Source organism: Loxodonta africana, chromosome 7 (assembly GCF_030014295.1).
Source record: "Loxodonta africana isolate mLoxAfr1 chromosome 7, mLoxAfr1.hap2, whole genome shotgun sequence".
Taxonomy (NCBI): domain Eukaryota; kingdom Metazoa; phylum Chordata; class Mammalia; order Proboscidea; family Elephantidae; genus Loxodonta; species Loxodonta africana.
Window position 1 is genome coordinate 65,309,112 of NC_087348.1, and position 20,909 is coordinate 65,330,020.

Here is a 20,909-nt window from a genome sequence, read left to right on the forward strand (position 1 = left end):
TGCCTGGCCTGGCTCGGAGTCTACTGAATGAATGGTTCCACAGCGAGGACAAGCAGGCACAGTCACAGGGCTCTGGGCATGTCTCCTGCCTGTGAACTGCCTGAGGCTCCCTGCCACTGGAGGAAGGAGGCCTTCAGTAGGCACACTGCAGGGTGCAAGTTTTGCAACAGGAAGCAACAAGAAGCTGCTTGTGAGCCCTGGCCAGAGGGCCGCAGATGGAAGACAAGCTGGAGGAGGGAAAGAGTTCCTACCAGCTTAAGGCCATGTTTCTCACAGCCGGCTCCTTCCCTCAACCCTACTGCCACTGCATACTGTAGACTGATTTCCCTGCCTGCAGTCTCATTCCCTGAGGTCCAGCTCCTCAGTGCCTGGTGCTATGTCCCACATGTGACAGGCACACAGTAGATACAGAATAGCCTAGACCACAATATAGAGAAGCTGAACTTTGCTCCAGGGTAGATGCAGCCTTAATGTCTAACGAATGTGAGACAGACAAATCAAACTGGAAAAGGAGGTAAAGAGCATGGTGAAAGGACATATTCGAGGACCTATTCTGTCTTAGGTAATGGGCACAACTCAAGGAAGTGTATGTGTTGTAACTATTTTATAGAGAAGAAAACTTGAGATTCAGAGGTTAAACGGATTGTCCAGGGGTAAGTAGCAGTAAACGGTAGAGCTGTCTACCTGACTTTGAAGTTTGCTCTTTCCACTCTGTTATATCTTAGGGCTTGAGACAATATGGGTAGTGGCTAAGAGGAACACAGTCACTGGGGTCAGACTGCCTGGATTCAAATTCTGACTTCTCTACTTATAAGCTGTGTAACCTTGAGTGAATGTCTTCACCTCTCTGTGCCTTGTACATCTCATCTGGAATATCATATTATCAACCTCATAGGATTGTTATGTAAAGTACAAAGAACAGTGCCTGGCATAAAAGTAAAGGCGCAATAAATGTTAATCATTAAATGTATACAGATCCAAGTTTATTAGTAGTTACTGCGGCGAGTGGGAAGGGGAGAAAGGGAGGGTTAACGGTGATGGAAAAATTGCATTGATTAAGGGTAGGGTTGCACAGCCAATTATTGCAGTTGCTGTCAATAAGTTGTACACCTGTAAAAAGCTGAATTGGCAAAAGTTGTGTGATAGATATACTTACAACAACAAAAGGAGTAGCTGTTGAGGCTGCTGATGTACAACCAAAAACCTCATGGGATTTGGTTCCTTGGTTTGGAGGTTTAGGGTCAGGTTTCATGGGACATCCCAGTTAATTGGCCTAATGACATATTTAGTGCTTTTCCTCTGCCTAGTAGTGCATGGCGTAGTGGCTGGGTCTTAAAAACTTGTAAGCAGCCATCTAAGGCACAACAAATGGTCTCTGTGCACCGGGGGCAACAGAGGAAGGAGAGTCACGAATAGGACAAGGATATGGAATGTGTGGCTAATTGCTTCCATGAACAACTGCCTCCTTTGCCATGAGACCAGAAGAACTGGATGGTGCCTGGCTACCATTAGTAAATATTTTGATCAAAGATTCTATAGAAGAATCTTGATCAAAAGGGAGAAAATGCAGAACAGAATGTCAAATTCTCATGGAATCCAGGCTTTCTGAAACCATGGAGGCTGCACAAACCCCTGAAACTATTGCTGTGAGATAATCTTTAAACCTTAAACCAAAAATATCCCCTGGAGTCTTAGTTGAGCTAAGTTTGGAGTCTTAGTTGAGCTAAGTTTAGCAGGAGTTAAGCAATAATTTAGCTTAACTAGTAAAGAATTTTTTTTTAGTAAAGAATGCCTGCCTTGAGCATTGTGCTGTTTCAGTCTATATGGGATCAAATTGACAATAGCAACTCCAAAGATTAGATAGAAAACTTAGGGAGCAGTGAGTTTATGTTAATGGAGGAGGAACAACTGGGAAAAGGAGGGTGAGAATGGTCACACAACTCGAAGAATGTAATCAGTGTCACTGAATTGTACATGTAGAAATTGTTGCGTTGGTATTTATTTTGCTGTGTATATTCTCAACAACAAAATAAATTTAAAAAAGTGCTAGTTGCTATTGTAATTTTTATTATAGATATTAAGACCTCAAGGAAGGAAGTAACTGTAAGATACCACGAGAGGGCCTGAGGCTCAGCCTGGGAGTCTCAGGAGCTAGAGAGGGAAGTGTCTTCCCCACCTAAGGTACCATGGTTTGGGGTAGGATCTTAATATAGCTTTAGAAGGAGCCTGGGCATCCAACCTATGGGATCTGGAAATCTCGCCAGCCCTGGAAACAGTGCCAGCCCGGGTTTGTTCCAGGTCACAATTCTGCTGCCCACTGCCCTAGACAGGGACCCAGGGCCTTTATGTTCCAGCCAGAGGCAAGCCCCACAGCAGCCACATTGCGGTTTCCTTGGGGTTGAAAATCTGTTCTACTTATTCATTTGCTTCCAGGTTTCTTTTTTCCCCCTTCTCTTGGAGTTTGGTTTGGTTCTTTCCTTAGTTTTCCAGCGAAGTTTCTCTTGACCCGTTACGCATTTGCCTAGACAAGATGGTGTGGCAGTGTGACCCCCCTGCTTCAGACAGAGGAAGGACTGGGGCACTGGGCAGAGAAACTCAGGTGACAACTAGGAAAGAACTGAGGCCATTGGCCATGACTGGCCTGGCTACTCACTAGGTGTATGCCTTGTACAAGTTGCTCAGCCTCACTGAGCCTGGTTCCTCACCTGTAGAGTAGACATCACGATACCCATCCTAAAAAGCTGTTCTTTCAAATGCCATAGGATGTCAAGTGCCTGCTCAGAGCCTGCCACATAATAGGTGCTCAGCAGGTGCTTGATCACTTGGCTGGTTCACTAGCTTGCTTTCCTTTCCTGCTATCCACCCGGGATTTCCCTCCACATCTGATGAAGAGGGCTGGCTGGCTCTCTTTTGTGGGCGTAGTCTGAGGTCAGCAGAGGTGAGCTGAGGGCATGTGGCCACCCCTTGCTCGGAAGACCCCTGCCTGCCTGAGGCAGGCTCCCCAGTCCTCACCTCTGTGTCTGGCTGAATTGACTCCAGCTGTTTTGCTTCCTCCCAGGAGCAGCTTATTTTGGCTTGAATGGGCAATTTGTTTGCCTTCTCTCCTGATGTACAGTTGTTCAGCCTTCCCGTCCTGCAGAGAAAAAAAAAGCTGACTGCGTTTCCTCTCTCCGCTCTACATAGACCCTTGGAAAGAATTTTATTGGTGGCCTTTTCCTAGAGCACTCAGGCTCGCCAGACAGGCATTGTTAAAGGGCTGGGTATTTGGCAGGCAATTGCAGTACCTCCTCCTCCTCCTCCAAGCAAAGCCAGTTCTTTTACCAAATAGGAGCAATAATCTATACAAGGATTTTTTTTCCATTTCACTGATGATTTCCAATTGTTGAACCTTTGTGCCTTTGTAATATTATGTAGCAGAACATCTGACCTTGGCCTGAAATCCAGGAAACAGGGCCATGTAAGAACTTCATTGAGAGAAATGACTTTCTTGGCACTGGCTGTTCCTGTGAGAGGTGATACCTCCAAACTCTAGGGTTTTGGAGGGAGCTTAGAGACAGGTACAGACTTGTATGTTCCTATGCACAGTGTGATAGGCAGAGTGTAAAGGCTTATACCCCATCTGGAAAGCCTGGTGGCATACCGATTAAGTGCTACAGCTACTAACCAAAAGGTCAGCAGTTCGAATCTGCCAGACGCTCCTTGGAAACTCAATGGTGTGGTTCTGTTCTGTCCTATAGGGTCACTATGAGTCGGAATTGACTTGAAGGCAGTGAGTGAGTATACCCCATTTAACCCTCCCAGCTAATTGATGAGTCGGCACTATTGTTCACCCCATTTTCTAGGTGAGGGAACCTGAAGCTTAGGTTGAGCAACTTGCCTGGCCCAGGAGGAATCTGTATGTCAGGTCTTCAACCAGGACTCTGACTTGAGAGCCAGTAGACTACCAGCTGACGCTGCCTCTTGCAGACCAGTAACAGTCTGGCCTGTCTGTAAAGCCACTAGGTATGATTATTCTGTCTCTTCCTTTCAACAGTTAGCCCCTCCCTGTTTGCAAGTTCTTCTGTATACAAAAAAAAAAAAAAACCTCATCGCCATAGAGTCGATTCCAACTCATAGTGACACTATAGTGACCTTACAGGGCAGGGTGGAACTGCCCCATAGAGTTTCCAAGGAGTGCCTGGTGGATTTGAACCGCTGAACTCTTGGTGAGCAGCCGTAACACTTAACCACTGCACCACGAGGGTTTCTTCTTTTCTTTATCCAGCCTAAATCTCTTTTGCTTCATTTCAAAGCAGGTCTCAGTGTCTTATATAATAACCAGTTGAAATCATGAAGTCAATGACATTGTTTTGGAAAGCCGGCGCTCTTAGAATTTTTCTCCCACCTTCCATTGTCCCTTTCCTCGTTAGAAAAAAAAAATAATTAATTTTTGAATAATAAATACATATAAAAAAAAGGTTTTTTAAAGTACATATACATGCCTGAAAATTTCAAAAAAGGCATAAACATATTTAAAATGAGAAACTTCCTTCTCAACCTATTGCCATCAGTCCAGTTTGCCCAAAACTCTTCAACCATGTGTGCAGCTAATGCCTGTCATTAGTTTTTTCTATATCCTTCTAGTTTCTTTTCGCATATACAGTGAAACCTGTAGAGCTGGAACTTGATGGGACTGCCTTGTTTTTCCAGGTCTCTCAAGTTTTCCGCCTTTGGCAGGGTACAGTCTTACACCACTTTTGTATTATTTGTTTTAGTGGAAAATATTTGAGTTTTCCTTCTCTGACAGGTTTCTGCCTTACACAAGCTTTCACAGGTTTTACTGTATAAGTGGAAACCCTGGTGGCGTAGTGTTTAAGAGCTACCACTGCTAACCAAAAGGTCAGTAGTTCAAATGTACCAGACACTCTTTGGAAACTCTATGGGGCAGTCCTGCCCTGTCCCATAGGGTCGCTATGTGAATATTTTTATCTGGCTGCTAACCAAAATGTCGGCAGCCTTTGAATCCATCAGCCACTCCTTGGAAACCCCATAGGGCAGTTCTTCTCTGTCCGATAGGGTTGCTAGGAGTTGCAGTTGACTCGACAGCAGTGAGTCTGGTTTATGTTTGGTTTTCTTACATAAATAGTATCATACTTCATACTTTTCAGTGTCTGATTTTTTTCTCTCAACAATTTATCTGGGAGATATTTTCATATCAGCATAAGAGCCTTCCTAGTTCTTTCTTTGCAGCTGCATAATATTCCCTTGTACTTACTATTGTAGTTTATTTAACCAGTGCCCTGTTACGCATTTAGCTCATTTCTAGTCTTTTGATATTGCAAGCAATGCTGTAGTGAATAACATTGCATATATGTTATTGTCTGTGAGAGAGTATCCTTGTAGGGTAAATTCCTAGAAGTGAAATTATTGCATCAAAGGGTAAATGTTTTTGTAATTTTGCAAGATACTGCAAAACTGCCTCCAAAGGGATTATACCATATTTTACCCCCACCAGCAATGCATAAGAGTGCCTGTTTCTTGCAGATTCCTTGATAGTGTGTGTTAAGAAATGTGTGGATTTTTACCAATCTGATAGGTGAAAAAAACTACTAGAGGTAGTTTTGTTACTTTTTAATTGGAATACAACATATATATGATAAAGTGCTTAAGGACTCAGTTTGTTGGATTTTTACATGTGTATTTGGGATATAGTTGTGAGACCACTACCCAGAGCAAGATATAGAGCGTATCCAGCACCCCAGAAGCCTACCTCATGCCCCTTCTCAGTCAATACCTCACTCCCAGAAGTTACCTATTCTTTTTTTTTTTTAATTTTTGTTGTGCTTTAAGTGAAAGTTTAAAAATCAAGTCAGTCTGTCATATAAAAATTTATATACACCTTGCTATATATTCCTAGATGCTCTCTCCCTGGTGAGACAGCACACTTCTTCCCTCAACTCTCTCTTTTCATGTCCATTCGGCCAGTTTCTGTCCCCCTCTGCCCTCTCATCTCCCCTCCAGATAGGAGATGCCCACATAGTCTTATGTGTCTACTTGATCCAAGAAGCTCACTCTTGACCAGGATCATATTCTATCCCATTGTCCAGTCCAATCCCTGTCTGAAGAATTGGCTTTGGGAATGGTTCCTGTGTTGGGCCAACAGAAGGTCTAGGGACCATGACCTCCGGGGTCCTTCTAGTCTCAGTCAGACCATTAAGTCTGGTCTTTTTACGAGAATTTGGGGTCTACGTCCCACTGCTCTCCCACTCCCTCGGGGTTCTCTGTTGTGTTCCCTGTCAGGACAGTCATCAGTTGTAGCCAGGCACCATGTAGTTCTTCTGGTCTCAGGCTAATGCAGTCTCTGGTTTATGTAGCCCTTTCTGTCTCTTGAGCTCATAATTACCTTGTGTCTCTGGTGTTCTTCATTCTCCTTTGTTCCAGGTGGGTTGAGGCCAATTCATGTGTCTTAGATGGCCACTTGCTAGCGTTTAAGACCCCAGATGCCACTCTCCAAAGTGGGATGCAGAATGTTTTCTTAATAAATTTTATTATGCCAATTGACTTAGATGTCCCCTGAAACCATGGTCCCCAGCGCCCCGCCCCTGCTACGCTGGTGTTCAAAGCATTCAGTTTATTCAGGAAACTTCTTTGCTTTTGGTTTAGTCCAGCTGTGCTGACCTCTCCTGTATTGTATGTTGTCTTTCGCTTCACCTAAAATAGTTCTTATCTACTTTCTAATTAGTAAAAACCCCCTCTGTCCCTCCTTCCCTCTCTCCGCACTCTCGTAACCATCAAAGAATATTTTCTTCTCTGTTTAAACTATTTCTCAGAGTTCTTGTAATAGTGGTCTCATAAAATATTTGTCCTTTTGTAACTGACTGATTTCACTCAGCATAATGTCTTTCATATTCGTCCATATTATGAAATGTTTCACGGATTCATCATAGTTCTTTATCTATGCATAGTATTCCGTTGTGTGGTTGTGTTGTTGTCAGGTGCCGTTGAATCAGCTCCGACTCATAGCGACCCTGTGCACAACAGAACAAAACACTGCTCAGTCCTGAGCTATCCTAATAATCGTTTTTACTCTTGAGCTCATTGTTGCAGCCACTGTGTCAATCCACCTCGTTGAGGGTCTTCCTTTTTTCTGCTGAGCCTGTACTCTGCCAAGCATAATGTCCTTCTCCAGGGACTGATCCCTCCTGACAACATGTCCAAAGTATGTAAGATGCAGTCTCTCCATCCTTGCCTCTAAGGAGCATTCTGGCTGTACTTCTTCTAAGACAGATTTATTTGTTCTTTTTGCAGTCCATGGTATATTCACCATAATTCAAAGGCATCAGTTCTTCTTTGGTCTTCCTTATTCATTCTCCAGCTTTCACATGCATATGACGCGATTGAAAATACCATGGCTTGGGTCAGGGGTCAGGCGTGCCTTAGTCTTCAAGGTGACATCTTTGCTCTTCAACACTTTAAAGAAGTCCTTTGCAGCAGATTTACCCAATGCAGAGCATCTTTTGATTTCTTGAGTGCTGCTTCCATGGCTGTTAATTGTGGATCCATGTAAAATGAAATCCTTGACAACTTCAGTCTTTTTTCCATTTATCATGTTGCCTATTGGTCCAGTTGTGACGATTTTTGTTTTCTTTATGTTCAGGTGCAATCCATAATGAAGGCTGTGGTCTTTGATCTTCATTAGTAAGTGCTTCAAGTTCTCTTCACTTTCAGCAAGCAAGGTTGTGTCATCTGCATAACACAGGTTGTTAATGAGTCTTCGTGCAATCCTGATGCCCTGTTCTTCATATACTCCATCTTCTTGTATTATTTGCTCAGCATGCAGATTGAATAGGTATGGTGAAAGAATACAACCCCGATGCACACCTGTCCTGTGTGTGTGGATATACTATAATTTATTTATCCATTCATCTGTTGATGGGCACCTTGGTTGCTTCCAACTTTTTGCTATTGTAAACAGTGCTACAGTGAACATGGTTGTGCACATATCTGTTTGTGTAAAGGCTCTTATTTCTCTAGGATATATTCTCAGGAGTGGGATTGCTGGATCCTGTGGTAGTTCTATTTCTAGGTTTTTAAGGAAGCACCAAATCGATTTCCAAAGTGGTTGTACCATTTTACATTCCCACAAGCAGTGTACAAGTGTTCCAGTCTCTCCACAACCTCTCCAGCAATTATTATTTTGTGTTTTTTTGAATTAATGCCAGCCTTTTTGGGGTGAGATGGAATCTTACTGTAGTTTTGATTTGCATTTCTGTAATGGCTAATGATCAAGAACATTGCCTAAGGTATCTGTTATGTACCTGAATGTCTTCTTCAGTGAAGTGCCTGTTCATATCCTTTGCCCATTTTTTAATTGTGTTATTTGTCTTTTTGTAGTTGAGTTTTTGCAGTATCATGTAGATTTTAGAGATCAGGCACTGATCGGAAATGTCATAGCTAAAAACTTTTCCCAGTTTGTAGGTAATCTTTTTACTCTTTTGGTGAAGTCTTTGGATGAGCATAAGTGTTTGACTTTTAGGAGCTCCCAGTTATCTAGTTTCTCTTCTGATGTTTGTGCATTGTTAGCAATGTTTTGTATACTGTTCATGCCATGTATTAGGGCTCCTAGCACTGTCCCTATTTTTTCTTCCATGATCTTTATTGTTTTAGAGTTTGTATTTAGGTCTTTGATCCATTTTGAATTCGTTTTTGTGCATGGTGTGAGGTATGGGTCTTGTTTCAGTTTTTTTTGGCAAGTGGATATACAATTATGCCAGCAACATTTGTTAAACAGACTATCTTTTCCCCATTTAACTGACTTGAAGCCTTTGCCAAATATTGGCTGCTTATATGTGGTTGGATTTATGTCTGGATTCTCAGTTCTGTTCCATTGGTTTATGTATCTGTTGTTGGACCAGTACCAGGCTGTTTTGACTACTGTGGCAGTATAATAGACTCTAATATCAGGTAGAGTGAGGCCTCCCAGTTTGTTCTTCTTTTTCAGTAATGCTTTACTCATCCAGGGCTTCTTTCCCTTCCATATAAAGGTGGTGATTTGTTTCCGCATCTCATTAAAAAATGTCATTGGAATTTGGATTGGAATTGCATTGTATGTATAGAATAGACGTTTTTACAATGTTGAGTCTTCCTATCCATGAGCAAGGTATGTTTTTCCACTTATGTAGGTCTCTTTTGGTTTCTTGCAGTAGTGTCTTATAGTTTTCTTTGTATAAGTCTTTTACATCTCTGGTAAGATTTATTCCTAAGTATTTTATCTTCCTGGAGGCTACTGTAAATGGTATTGATTTGGTGATTTCCTCTTCAATGTTCTTTTTGTTGGTGTAGAGGAATCCAACTGATTTTTGTATGTTTATCTTGTATCCTGATCCTCTGCTGAACTCTTCTATTAGTTTCAGTAGTTCTTTTGAGGATTCTTTAGGGTTTCCTATGTATAAGATCATGTCATCTGCAAATAAAGATACTTTTAGTCCTTTCTTATCAATCTAGATGCCCTTTATTTCTTTATCTAGCTTAATTGCTCTGGCTAGGACCTCCAGAACAATGTTGAGTAAGAGCGGTGATAAAGGCCATCCTTGGCTAGTTCCTGATCTCAAGGGGAATGCTTTCAGACTCTGTCCATTTAGGATGATGCTGGCTGTTGGCTTTGTATAAATGCCCTTTATTATGTTGAGGAATTTTCCTTCTATTCCTATTTTGCTGAGACCTTTTATCATGAATGGATATTGAACTTTGTCAAATGCCTTTTCTGCATCGATTGATAAAATCATGTGATTCTTATCTTTTGTTTTATTTATATGATGGATTACATTGTTTTTCTAATGTTGAACCATCCCTGCATACCCGGTATGAATCCCACTTGGTCATGGTGAATTATTTTTTTGATATGTTGTTGAATTCTATTCGTTAGAATTTTGTTGAGGGTTTTTGCATCTAAGCTCATAAGGGATATAGGTCTGTAATTTTCTCTTTTTTGTGGTGTCATTACCTGCTTTTGGTATCAGGGATATGCTGGCTTCATAGAATGAGTTTGGGAGTATTCAATCCTTCTCTATGCTCTGAAATACCTTTAGTAGTAGTAGTGTTAAGTCTTCTCTGAAAGTTTGGTAGAACTCTGCAGTGAAGCCATCCGGGCCCAGGCTTTTTTTTTTGTTGTTGGGAGTTATTTGATTACCTTTTCAATCTCTTTTTTGTTATGGGTCTATTTAGTTGTTCTACCTCTGTTTGTGTTAGTTTAGGTAGGTAGTGTGTTTCTAGGAATTCATCCATTTCTTCTAGGTTTTCAAATTTGTTAGAAAACAATTTTTCATGGTAATTTGATATGATTCTTTTAATTTCAATTGAGTCTGTTGTAATATCACCCATCTCATTTCTTATTTGGGTTATTTGCTTCTTCTCCTGTCTTTCTTTTGTCAGTTTGGCCAATGGTTTATCAATTTTGTTAGTTTTTTCAAAGAACCAGCTTTTTGTCTTAGTAACTCTTTCAGTTTTCTGTTTCCTATTTCATTTAATTCTGCTCTAATTTTTATTATTTGCTTTCTCCTGGTGCCTGAGGGTTTCTTTTTTTGCCCTCTTTCTATTTGTTCAAGTTGTAGGGATAATTCTTTGATTTTGGCCCTTTCTTCTTTTTGTAAATGTGCATTTGTTGATATAAATTGACCTCTGAGGACCGCTTTTGCTGTGTCCCAAAGGTTCTGATAGGAAGTGTTTTTATTCTCATTGGATTCTATGAATTTCTTTATTCCATCCTTAATGTCTTCTATAACCCAGTAGTTTTTGAACAGGATGTTGTTCAGTTTCCAGGTGTTTGATTTCTTTTCCCTCCTTTTCCTGTTATTGATTTCTACTTTCATGGCCTTACGGTCAGAGAAGATGCTTTGTAATATTTTCATGTTTTGGACTCTGTGAAGGCTTGCTTTATGACCTAATATGTGATCTATTCTAGAGAATGTTCCATGTGTGCTAGAGAAGAAAGTATACTTGGCTGCTGTTGGGTGGAGTGTTCTGTATATGGCTATGAGGTCCAGTTGGTTGATTGTGGCATTTAGATCTTCTGTGTCTTTATTGAACTTCTTTCTGGATGTCCTGTCCTTCACCGAAAGTGGTGTGTTAAAGTCTCCTACTATAATTGTGGAGCTGTCTATCTCACTTTTCAATGCTGATAGAGTTTGTTTTATGCTCTTGCAGCCCTGTTGTTGGGTGCATAAATATTTAATATGGTTATGTCTTTTTGGTATATTGTCCCTTTAATCATTATATAGTGTCCTTCCTTGTCCTTTGTGGTGGATTTAACTTTAAAGTCTATTTTGTCAGAAATTAATATTGCCACTCCTGGTCTTTTTTGATTGTTGTTTGCTTGGTATGTTTTTTTTCCATCCTTTGAGTTTTTGTTTGTTTGTGTCTCTAAGGTGTGTCTCTTGTAGGCAGCATATAGACGGATCTTGTTTTTTAATCCATTCTGCCACTCTCTGTCTTTTTATAGGTGCATTTAGTCTGTTTACATTCAGCGTAATTATGGGTAAGATATGAGTTTAGTGCTGTCATTTTGATGTCTTTTTTTGTGTGTTGTTGACAGTTTCTTTTTGCCACTTAATTTTTTGTGCTGAGTGGTTTATCTTTATATATTTTCTTTTCCTCTTATTTGTTGTTGTTGATTTTGTTTCTGCTGAGTCTCTATTTTTTTTCCTCTTTTTTATTTTAATGAGTAGGATTGTTAGTCTCCTTTGTGGTTACTTTAGTATTTACCCCTATTTTTCTAAGTTTAAACCTGACTTTTATTTTTTATATCGTATTACCTTCCTCTCCATATGAAAGATCTATGGCTACATTTCTTAGTCCCTCTTTGTTGTTTTCATGCTGTCTCCTTTTACATAACAACATCGCTCTTTCCCTGTTTCGAGCGTTTTTTTTTAAATCTTGATTTATTTTTGTGATTTCCCTATCTGGGTTGACATCTGATTGCTCTGTCCAGTGTTCTAGTCTTGGGTTGATTCCTGATATTATTGATTTTCTAGCCAAAGAACTCCCTTTAGCACTTCTTGTAGTTTTGTTTTGGTTTTTATGAATCCCTAAACTTCAGTTTATCTGGGAATGTCCTAATTTCACCTTCATATTTGAGAGACAGTTTTGGTGGATATATGATTCTTGGCTGGCATGTTTTTCCTTCAGTGCTTTGTATGAGTCATCCCATTGCCTTCTTGCCTGTATAGGTTCTGTCGAGTTGTCTGAGCTTGTCCTTATTTACTGTCCTTTGTAGGTGACTTTTCGTTTATCCCTAGCTGCTCTTAAAATTCTCTTTTTATCTTTGGTTTGACAAGTTTGATTATAATATGTCTTGGTGACTTTCTTTTAAGACCTACCATATGTGGAGTTCGATGAGCATCTTGAATAGATATCTTCTTATATTTCATGATATCAGGGAAGTTTTCTGTCAACAAATCTTCAACAGTTCACTCTGTATTTTCTGTTATCCCTTCCTGTTCTGGTACTCCAGTCACTCGTAGGTTATTTCTCTTGATACAGTCCCACATGGTTCTTAAGGTTTCTTCATTTTTTTTAATTCTTTTATCTGATTTTTCTTCAGATATATTGGTGGCAAGTGCTTTATCTTCAGGGTCACCAATTCTGCCTTCCACTTGCTTGATTCTGTTCCTCTGACTTTCTATTGAGTTGTCCAATTCTGTAATTTTATTGTTAATCTTATGAATTTCTGATTGCTGTTGCTCTGTGGATCCTTGCAGCTTATTAAATTTTTCATTATGTTCTTGAATAATGTTTTTATTTGTTTGACTGCTTTATCTTTCTGTTCTTTGGCTTGTTCTGTGTATTGCTTGATCTCCTTCCTAATCTCATTCCTGATGTCTTGAAGAGTTCTGCATATTAATCTTTTGTATTCTGCATCTGGTAATTCCAGGAAGGCACCTTCATCAGAAGATCCCTTGATTCTTTGTTTTGAGAGCCTTTTGAAGTGATCATGGTCTGCTTCTTTATGTGATTTGATATTGACTGTTGTCTCCGAGCCATCTATAAGTTATGTATTAGTTTATTTTATGTTTGCTTCGTGTATCGTAGCTTCTTGCTTGTTTTATTTTGATATGCCCAAATGGGTTGCTTGAGTGAGCTAGCTTGATTATTTTTGCCTTTGAAGCTCTAACGTCCTGTCACCAGATAGTTAGGGCTGTTATCAGGTATATCAGCCTAGGAGTCCATTCACTTTTCTTGTATGAATTCAGCTCAGATGCCCAGGTAGCTGGTCCTGAGTGTGTGGTATAGGCTATGTCCTATAGCCTTAGAGGGGCAGGGGTATTTGGTGTAGGTACCAGTATCTGGGTGCAGCAGGGGTCACACTCTGAACAGGGCAGGGGGCTGACAAGCATCCCCCAAGTGTCATGAGCAAAGCGTGTCCCTGTTCCCTAGAGCATATAGGTGGGTGGGTTCTGCAGACAGACTTGGGTACCCAATGCTTTTGGTTGTAATGACTGGGAGGTACCAGTTATCCTTGGACCCCTGTCGCGGGTGGCTGGGTGACCTGAGTGGAGCCACCAGTCCTTAGGCCCCTGGTGTGGGTAGGTGAGGACCCTGTGTAATAGGCAAAGCGGTGTCAAACATCAGACACCCACCTCTTCACCGCACAGCTGAAACAGTTGCAGCCTGCCAACAAGGGCATATTGTCCTGAAATAGGCCCACACAGGTCCATGCAAGGGGGAAAGGTATTCAAAGTCCATGGACTGTTTATGCCTGGACAAGAGCCGCTCCTGTCCTGAGCTCCCGAGGTTAATGGAGCTGGCAAATTATCTTTTCCCCCAATTATGAATTTATTCCTTCTCCAAGGCTGGGAGAATGGTTCAGGAAGTTCATCAAGGCCTATCTCAGGCCCAAAGAAGTCAACAGCCACTGAAGCTGGCTTGGGGGCGGGGGACGCGGTAAAATAAATGCAAGTGCTTAGCTTTTGCTGAGAGCACTGTCCTTCTCTGATTCTGGAGGTGTGGGTAGGCTGTGCGGTTGATTGTTTCTCGCTGAGGAAACTGCGGCTGAATGCTAGTACCAGCCTGCTGCAGTCATTCCCGGGAAGGGTGCCTGAGGGATCCTGGTGATTCAGTTCTGATATCTTCTGTCGGTTTCTGAACTGTCTTTCCCTCCCTCTGCTGCTCAGTCCATTTTTTAACTTTGCCTTTGATGTTCAGGGCTCCTAGCTTGTCATAAATATAATCGTTTCTCTCAGTTTTTTGGGTCTTTGTTGTAAGAGGGATCCCTAGAAGTGTCTGGCTATTCCACAGTCTTGGCCCTGCCTCCATCCAGAAGTTACCTCTTCTGACTCCAATCACCAGGGATGAATTTTGCCTGCACTTGAACTTTATATAAACAGTGTCACACAGTGTGTACTCTTTTGTGTCTGGCTTCTTTTTTTCAACATATTATGTGTATAAGAATCATCCATGTTGCATGTAACAGTAGCTTTTTTATTGCTCAGTAATGTACTACAATTTATTTATCCATTTAACTGTTGTTGAATGGGGATTGCGAATAAAGCTGTTCTGAACATTTTTATACCTGCCTTTTAGTGGGCATATACACTTATTTCTTTTGGGTGCATACCAAAGAGAAGGGTTTGCTAGGTCATATGTTTAGCATTAGTAGAACTGCCAAACCGTTTCCCAAAGTAGTTGTACTAATTTAGACTCCCACCAGCAATATGTGAGAGTTCCAATTGCTTCGTATGTTTGCTAACGCCAGTATCTTACTGATTTTTGGCCATTGTGATGAGTGTATAGTGTGGTATCTCACTGTGATTTTAATTTGCATTTCCCTCATAACTAATGATATTGAGCACCTTTTCATATGCTTGTAGTCCACTTGCACTTGGGTGGCTTCCTCTGTCAAGTGCCTATTTAAGGCTTTGCCCATTTGTTTAAAGCAGGTTTTGTCTTTTGCTTAATGGTTCATAGGCATCATTTATATTTTACAGATTCAAGTCCTTTGTTGGATATATGTATTGCATACTTCTCCCAGTCGGTGGCTTTCTCTTTTGCCCTCTTAGTGGTGTCTTTTGATGAAACAAACAAACAAAAAAAAACCAAACCTGTTGCCGTCAAGTTGATTCCGACTCATAGTGACCCTATAGGATAGAGTAGAACTGCCCACACAGAGTTTCCAAGGAGTGGCTGGTGGATTTGAATTGCTGACCTTTTGGTTAGCAGCCTGAACTCTTAACCAATGTGCCACCAGGGTAATGTTTAAAAACAAAAACAAAACACACTAATGCGAGATGGATTTTAAGGGTAAACGTGAAAGGCAAAACAACAGAGACTTAAGAAGAAAACAGGAGAATATTTTCATGACCTGGGAGTAGGCGAAGAGGTCGTAAACAGGACACAAATACCTCGGACCATTAAAGAAAAGACTGATAAACTGGACATTAAAATGAATAGGTATTCTTAATTTTAACGAAGTCCAGTTCGTTCCCATTTGCCTACTCCCAGGTCATGAAAATATTTTCCTGTTTTCTTCTTAAGTCTCTGTTGTTTTGCCTTTCACATTTAGCCTTAAAATCCATCTCACATTAGTGTGTTTTGTTTTTGTTTTTAAACATTGCCTCTGAACTATTTATTGAAAAGTTTATCTTTTCCCCCATTGAATTATAAAAGTACCTTTGTTGTAAATCAAAAGACTATATATATGTGGGAGTCTGTTTTGGACTCTTTTTCTTTTTCTCATTAGTCCGTTTTTTTTTTTTTTTTCTATCTGTATACCAGTATCACACCATCCTGATTACTGTAGCTTCCTAATAAATCTTGATATCTGGTATTGTAAGGCCTCCTGGTTTGTTCTTTTTTAAGATTATTATGGCCATTCTAGTCTCTGCATAGCTTTAATTATTATGAATGATGGTTGAGCATCTTTTCCTGTGTTCAGGAGCCATTTGTATTTATGTCTTTACAAAGGGTTTTTTCATATCTGTGTTACCTTTCTATTCCTGCTGTAACACATCACCACAAAATTAGTTGCTTAAAACGACACAAATTTATCATCTTAGAGTTTGAGGTCAGAAGTCTGAAATGGGTCTCATTGGGCTAAAATCAAAGTTTCGGTAGGGCTGTGCTCCTTTCTGGAGGCTCTAGGGGAGAGTTCATTTTCTTGCCTTTTCCAGCTTCTAGGGGCCACCCATATTCCTTAACTGTGGCCTCTTCCATCTTCAAAGCCACCAATGGCTGGTTGAGTCTTTCTGACATCGCATCTCACACTGACTCTTTTGCCTCCCTCTTCAGCATTTAAGACCCTTGTGATTATATTTGGCCCACCTGGATAATGCAGCATACACTGTCTCTCGTTTTAAGGTCATCTAATTAGCAACCTTAATTCCATCTGCTACCTTAATCGCCTTTGCCATAAGCTATGATGAGCTATAGCTGCTAATGAAAAGGTTGGCAGTTTGAATCCACCAGCTGTTCCTTGGAAACCCTGTGGGGCAGTCTTGCTCTGTTCTATATGGTCTCTATGAGTCAGAATTGACAGCAACAGGTTTGGGTTTTTTTTTTTTTTTTTTGGTTTTATGTAAGGTAACATATTCACAGGTTCCAGGAATTAGAAATGGACATCTTTGGGAGGCCGTTATTCTGCCTACCACAATACACTTTGCCCTTTTTTTTCTATTGAATTGTTGGTCTTTTTTCTAACCAATTTCTAGGAGCTCTTTACATACTAGGGAGATTAGGCCTTTGTGATTTGAATTGCAAACATACTTCCCCAGCTTTTTGTTTGTCTTTTGGTGTTTTGTTCATTTTATTGTTGTTCTTTGCATGCAAACCTTTACTGTGGTTTAAATTTATCAGTCTTTTCCCATATGTCTTCTGGATTTTGAGTCAGATAACCCTCCTGATTCCAGGGTGTAAAGACTTTCCTCATGTTTTATTCTAGTACTTTTATGATTCTGTTTTTACATGTAAATCTTTGATCAATTTGAAATTTATCCTGGTATACTGTGTCAGGTGTGAATATGACTTCATTGTTTTTCCAGACGGCTTCCCAATTATCTAGACACTATTGAATTCCCTTTCCTTTTTAGCTGTCTTCCTGGGTCCTGTTGCCATCAGAGCAGCTCTAGGATGTAAAGAGGCAGTGACTTATCCAAGATTGCACATGTAATAAGTGGCAGAGGTGGGACTGGAACTCAGGTCCAGCCCATGCTACTGATACAAACTGGTGGCTAGTTCTCTAGGTGCTTGCTGAAGCGGTTGTGTGGCAAGTAGAGGGGGACTGCTGAGGCAGAGCAGCTTCTAAGTTCCCTGGGTTCTCAATGCTGTCCCAGGTCCTGCCTCACTTAGCTCTAAAAAATAAATAAAAATAAAAAAAAACTTAGACTGGAAGTGATATATTCGTTGCCACTACCATACCTGGCCACTTGGGGCACCATGTTTTCCTTTGTACCAGGCCACAAATGTGATAAAACCATGTACATTTGGGAGAGATGTTTCACAATTAACACAGAGATCTTTGTACAGGCTCTTGGGTATTGTCATTTCTGTGGAGTTGTATGCTTTTTGTGCACAGCCTCATACCACAAGGTGTGTCTTTTTAGCTCTCAATAAAGATGGTTTAAAAAAAATTATTCTTAAAGAAGCAACATTTGTATCACTCCACAGGAGCCATTCCATATGTGACCATGAGCGAGGGTGCCTGATTGCTAAGGAGGCTCGTAAGCTGACTGTATGCTGAGGAGACTCATTCACTGTCTTGTGCCAGGCTTATTAGGCAACAGACTGACCACAATGTTTTAGCACAGCACTGTGGTCCTTTCAGGATTGCTCACAGTAGCAGAGACTGTGAATGGGAAATCCCCAAATGTCAGTGGCCCATTGCACTGGCTTACAAATACTCAAGAGGCTTGGGGCTTTGCAAAGGTAAATCTAATAGGTGAGCTCAGGCAGAAAATAGGAGCAAGAATAAGTTGGAAGCAGCCTTCTACAGTGGAAGAGCTGAGCTGTGGTCCTTGCTCTGTCTGCCACTAATTTGTGACTCTGGAAGTCACCCTCCCTCTCTGGACCTTAGGATTCCTGCCAGGGAAATGTGAGAGTTAGACTAGACAATTTCTAAAATCTGGTACACTTCTCAAACCGTGTCTTCATGTCCACAAACTGCTGCACATCCCAATAGACTTGAGTGTCTACAGTTGCCTTGCATGCAGTAGGTGCTTCGTATGTTTGTTAAATAATGAATGAATGTTACTTACAGTATTTTCCTCAATCCTTCCCTTCAGCCAGCCTTTATTAGTGGTGGGTAACATGCCATCTAGCATTCTGGATGCTGTGGAGGAATACAGCAAATGTTTATTACTTCATGGCACTCAGATTTAGTGAGAAAGAGAGCCCATGAAAACAAGTGAAGTAAACCTGGCACATAATATGCACTTAATAAGTACTGACTGTGAACGAATGGGGAAAAAAAGCAGGAAATGATAAGGATTAAAAGAGAGGATGAAGAAAAAGGAGTGACTAATTTTGGAAACCCTCAGGGGTTTCCTTAGCAGAGCAAGGGTAAAGAACATTTGTGCTAAAGGATCAACACGAGCAAATAGAAGAAGACTGTAAATTGTGAGTCATGGTTAAGGGACAGGTTGTCGACCAGCAAGATACATTAGAGTTGGATAGGGCCAAGTCTCCAACGGCATGCTGAGGGGCGTTGACTTTATTGTAGAGACAGAGAGGAGCCATTATGGGCTACTTAGGAAGACGCTTCAGAAGCTGATAATTACAGCAGAAGAAAAAAGACTTTCCTTTGAATAAAAGCCTTTTTATATAACAAAAGACTGACGGTAGTTGAGCACCTACTGTGTGTGGCACAATTCTAAGCATTTTCATATACCATTTCATTTAGTCATCACTTCGCAAGGCAGAAAGTAAACAGAGAAGAAATGTCCCCGTTTTCTAGATGAGGAAATGGAGACTCAAATACACGGAGCCCAGACTAACATCTGCTGACTCGAGTGGTCTTCATGTAAGCCTGTTTTACAGGTGAGAAGAGTATGCTCAGAAAAGTTAAAGATCTTGTCTTAAGATCTTATAACTAATATTTGATGGGACTAGGATTTGAACCAAGTTTTCTGACTCTGAAGAATGTACTTTTTTTTTATTAGATTAATTTTTGTTTATTACACAATAGTATATGTGCTTAGTTAAAAAAAAAAAAAAACTTAATAATAAAAAACAGCAGTTTCTGCCTCACCTTTTCCCATCCCCTAGTCCCAGTCTCAGAGCCAACCGTTTTTATTATTTCTTCAGGTAGTTACCTCTGTATTTCCAAATTAAATGCTTATTTGAGACATCAATTTTAAATCTTATCTATTGATTTTTTTCTATTGATTTCTTAATGTAAATAAAAATTTAATTATTTTACACTATGTTATGGATTGAATTGTGTCCACCAGAAATATCTGTCAACTTAGCTGGGCCATGAGTCCCAGTATTGTGTAATTATCCATCATTTTATGTGATTTTCCTCTATGTTGTAAATCCAGTCACTATGACATTAATGGGATTGATTAAAGCCGTTATATTGATGAGATCTACAAGATTGGTAGTGCCTTAAGCCAATCTGTTTTGAGATATTGGTAGTGTCTTAAGCCAATCTGTTTTGAGATATAAAAGGGAGAAGTGAGCAGAGAGACAGGGGGACCTCATACCACCAAGAGACCAGTGCCAGGAGCAGAGTGCATCCTTTAGGCCTGAGCTTCCTGCTCTAAGATGCTCCCAGACCATGGGAAGACTGATGACAAGGACCTTCCTCCAGAGTCAACAAAGAGAGAAAACCTTCCCCTGGAGCCAGTGCCCTGAATTCAGACTTTTAGCCTACTAGACTGTGAAAGAATAAACTTTTCTTTGTAAAAGCCATCCACTTGTGGTATTTCTGTGTGATCAAGACACACAACCACCTCCATTTCCTCTCCCTCGATTCTATCAACTATACTTAAATCGTAAGTCCATTTTTATAACCAGTATAAATATTCTCACTGCTGGCCTAAGTAATGTACCAAGATATGGCTCCTATGCTGTACTTTTTCTTTTCTTGGAGTTAAAATTGCCTGTTTTCCTCCCATAGGACTGTTTTTCTGTGTACTAATCACTAATTCTCCCCAAATGCCCCCGAAAGAGTTGCAAAACAACTCTTGATCTTCGTTTTGACATGGTCATGTACACCAAATCTATCAGCAGCCTCCTCACCCCCACTTCATCCCACTCTAGAGCTCCATCCTCTGTTCCAATCTGAAATGATTATTGTAGGCCTGCATAGCTGGTACCCTCTGACTTCTGTTGACCATTCTTCTGTGTTAAATCTCTGTTTCAACTGTTCCCTGTCTTCCTTTTATGAGATTAGTCTCTCATTTTGGTAGAGAACATCTTTTAGTAGCTTACTGAGAGAGTGGTTGAAGATAAAATTTTTGATTCCTTGAATTTCTGAAAATACATTCATTAGTCTTCCTTCAAACTTGATTGATAGTTTAGCTGTATGTAGGATTCTAGGAAGTTACAGAAAGATGTTCTCTACCAAAACAAGAGAAATTCTTTTCCTTTTTTATTTTAGAGCCATTGTCTTCTAGCTTCTAGTGTTACTATTGAGAAGTCTTTTGTTTTTTCTTTTCTGTTCCTCTGTATATGACCAGTTTTTCCCCCTCTTTGAAACTTTTAGGAACTTCTCTTTATCCTAAGTTTTTTTTTCATTGGTGGACCTTTGGATACCAGTATTTATGGGCCTTTTCTTAAATCTGCTGCTTTGGGTGTATATGCCTGGTTGTTGATTTTCTGGGAAGGATAGGTCAGAGAACTGGGAACTCCATCATTCAATGTACAGACTATAAATTAATACCTTTATCTTATCCTATGCCTTCTCCCACACTCTGAGTGGTCTGGTTTTTTCCGTGAGT

At 40.4% G+C, this 20,909-nt stretch overlaps 1 protein-coding gene across 6 annotated transcripts in view; it reads left to right on the forward strand.

The window, feature by feature from the left end:
• SERGEF (secretion regulating guanine nucleotide exchange factor) overlaps positions 1 to 20,909 on the forward strand; it is a 267,343-nt gene that overhangs the window by 181,359 nt on the left and 65,075 nt on the right. The window contains exon 11 of one of the 6 annotated variants that reach the window (XM_064288366.1): positions 1 to 20,909. This exon is cut by the window's right edge and continues 42,573 nt beyond it. The exons of the other annotated variants lie outside the window; for them this stretch is intronic. Within the exon in view, the coding sequence (XP_064144436.1) occupies positions 1 to 95 (95 nt within the window). The 3' untranslated portion in view covers positions 96 to 20,909. 6 annotated transcript variants of the gene reach the window in all.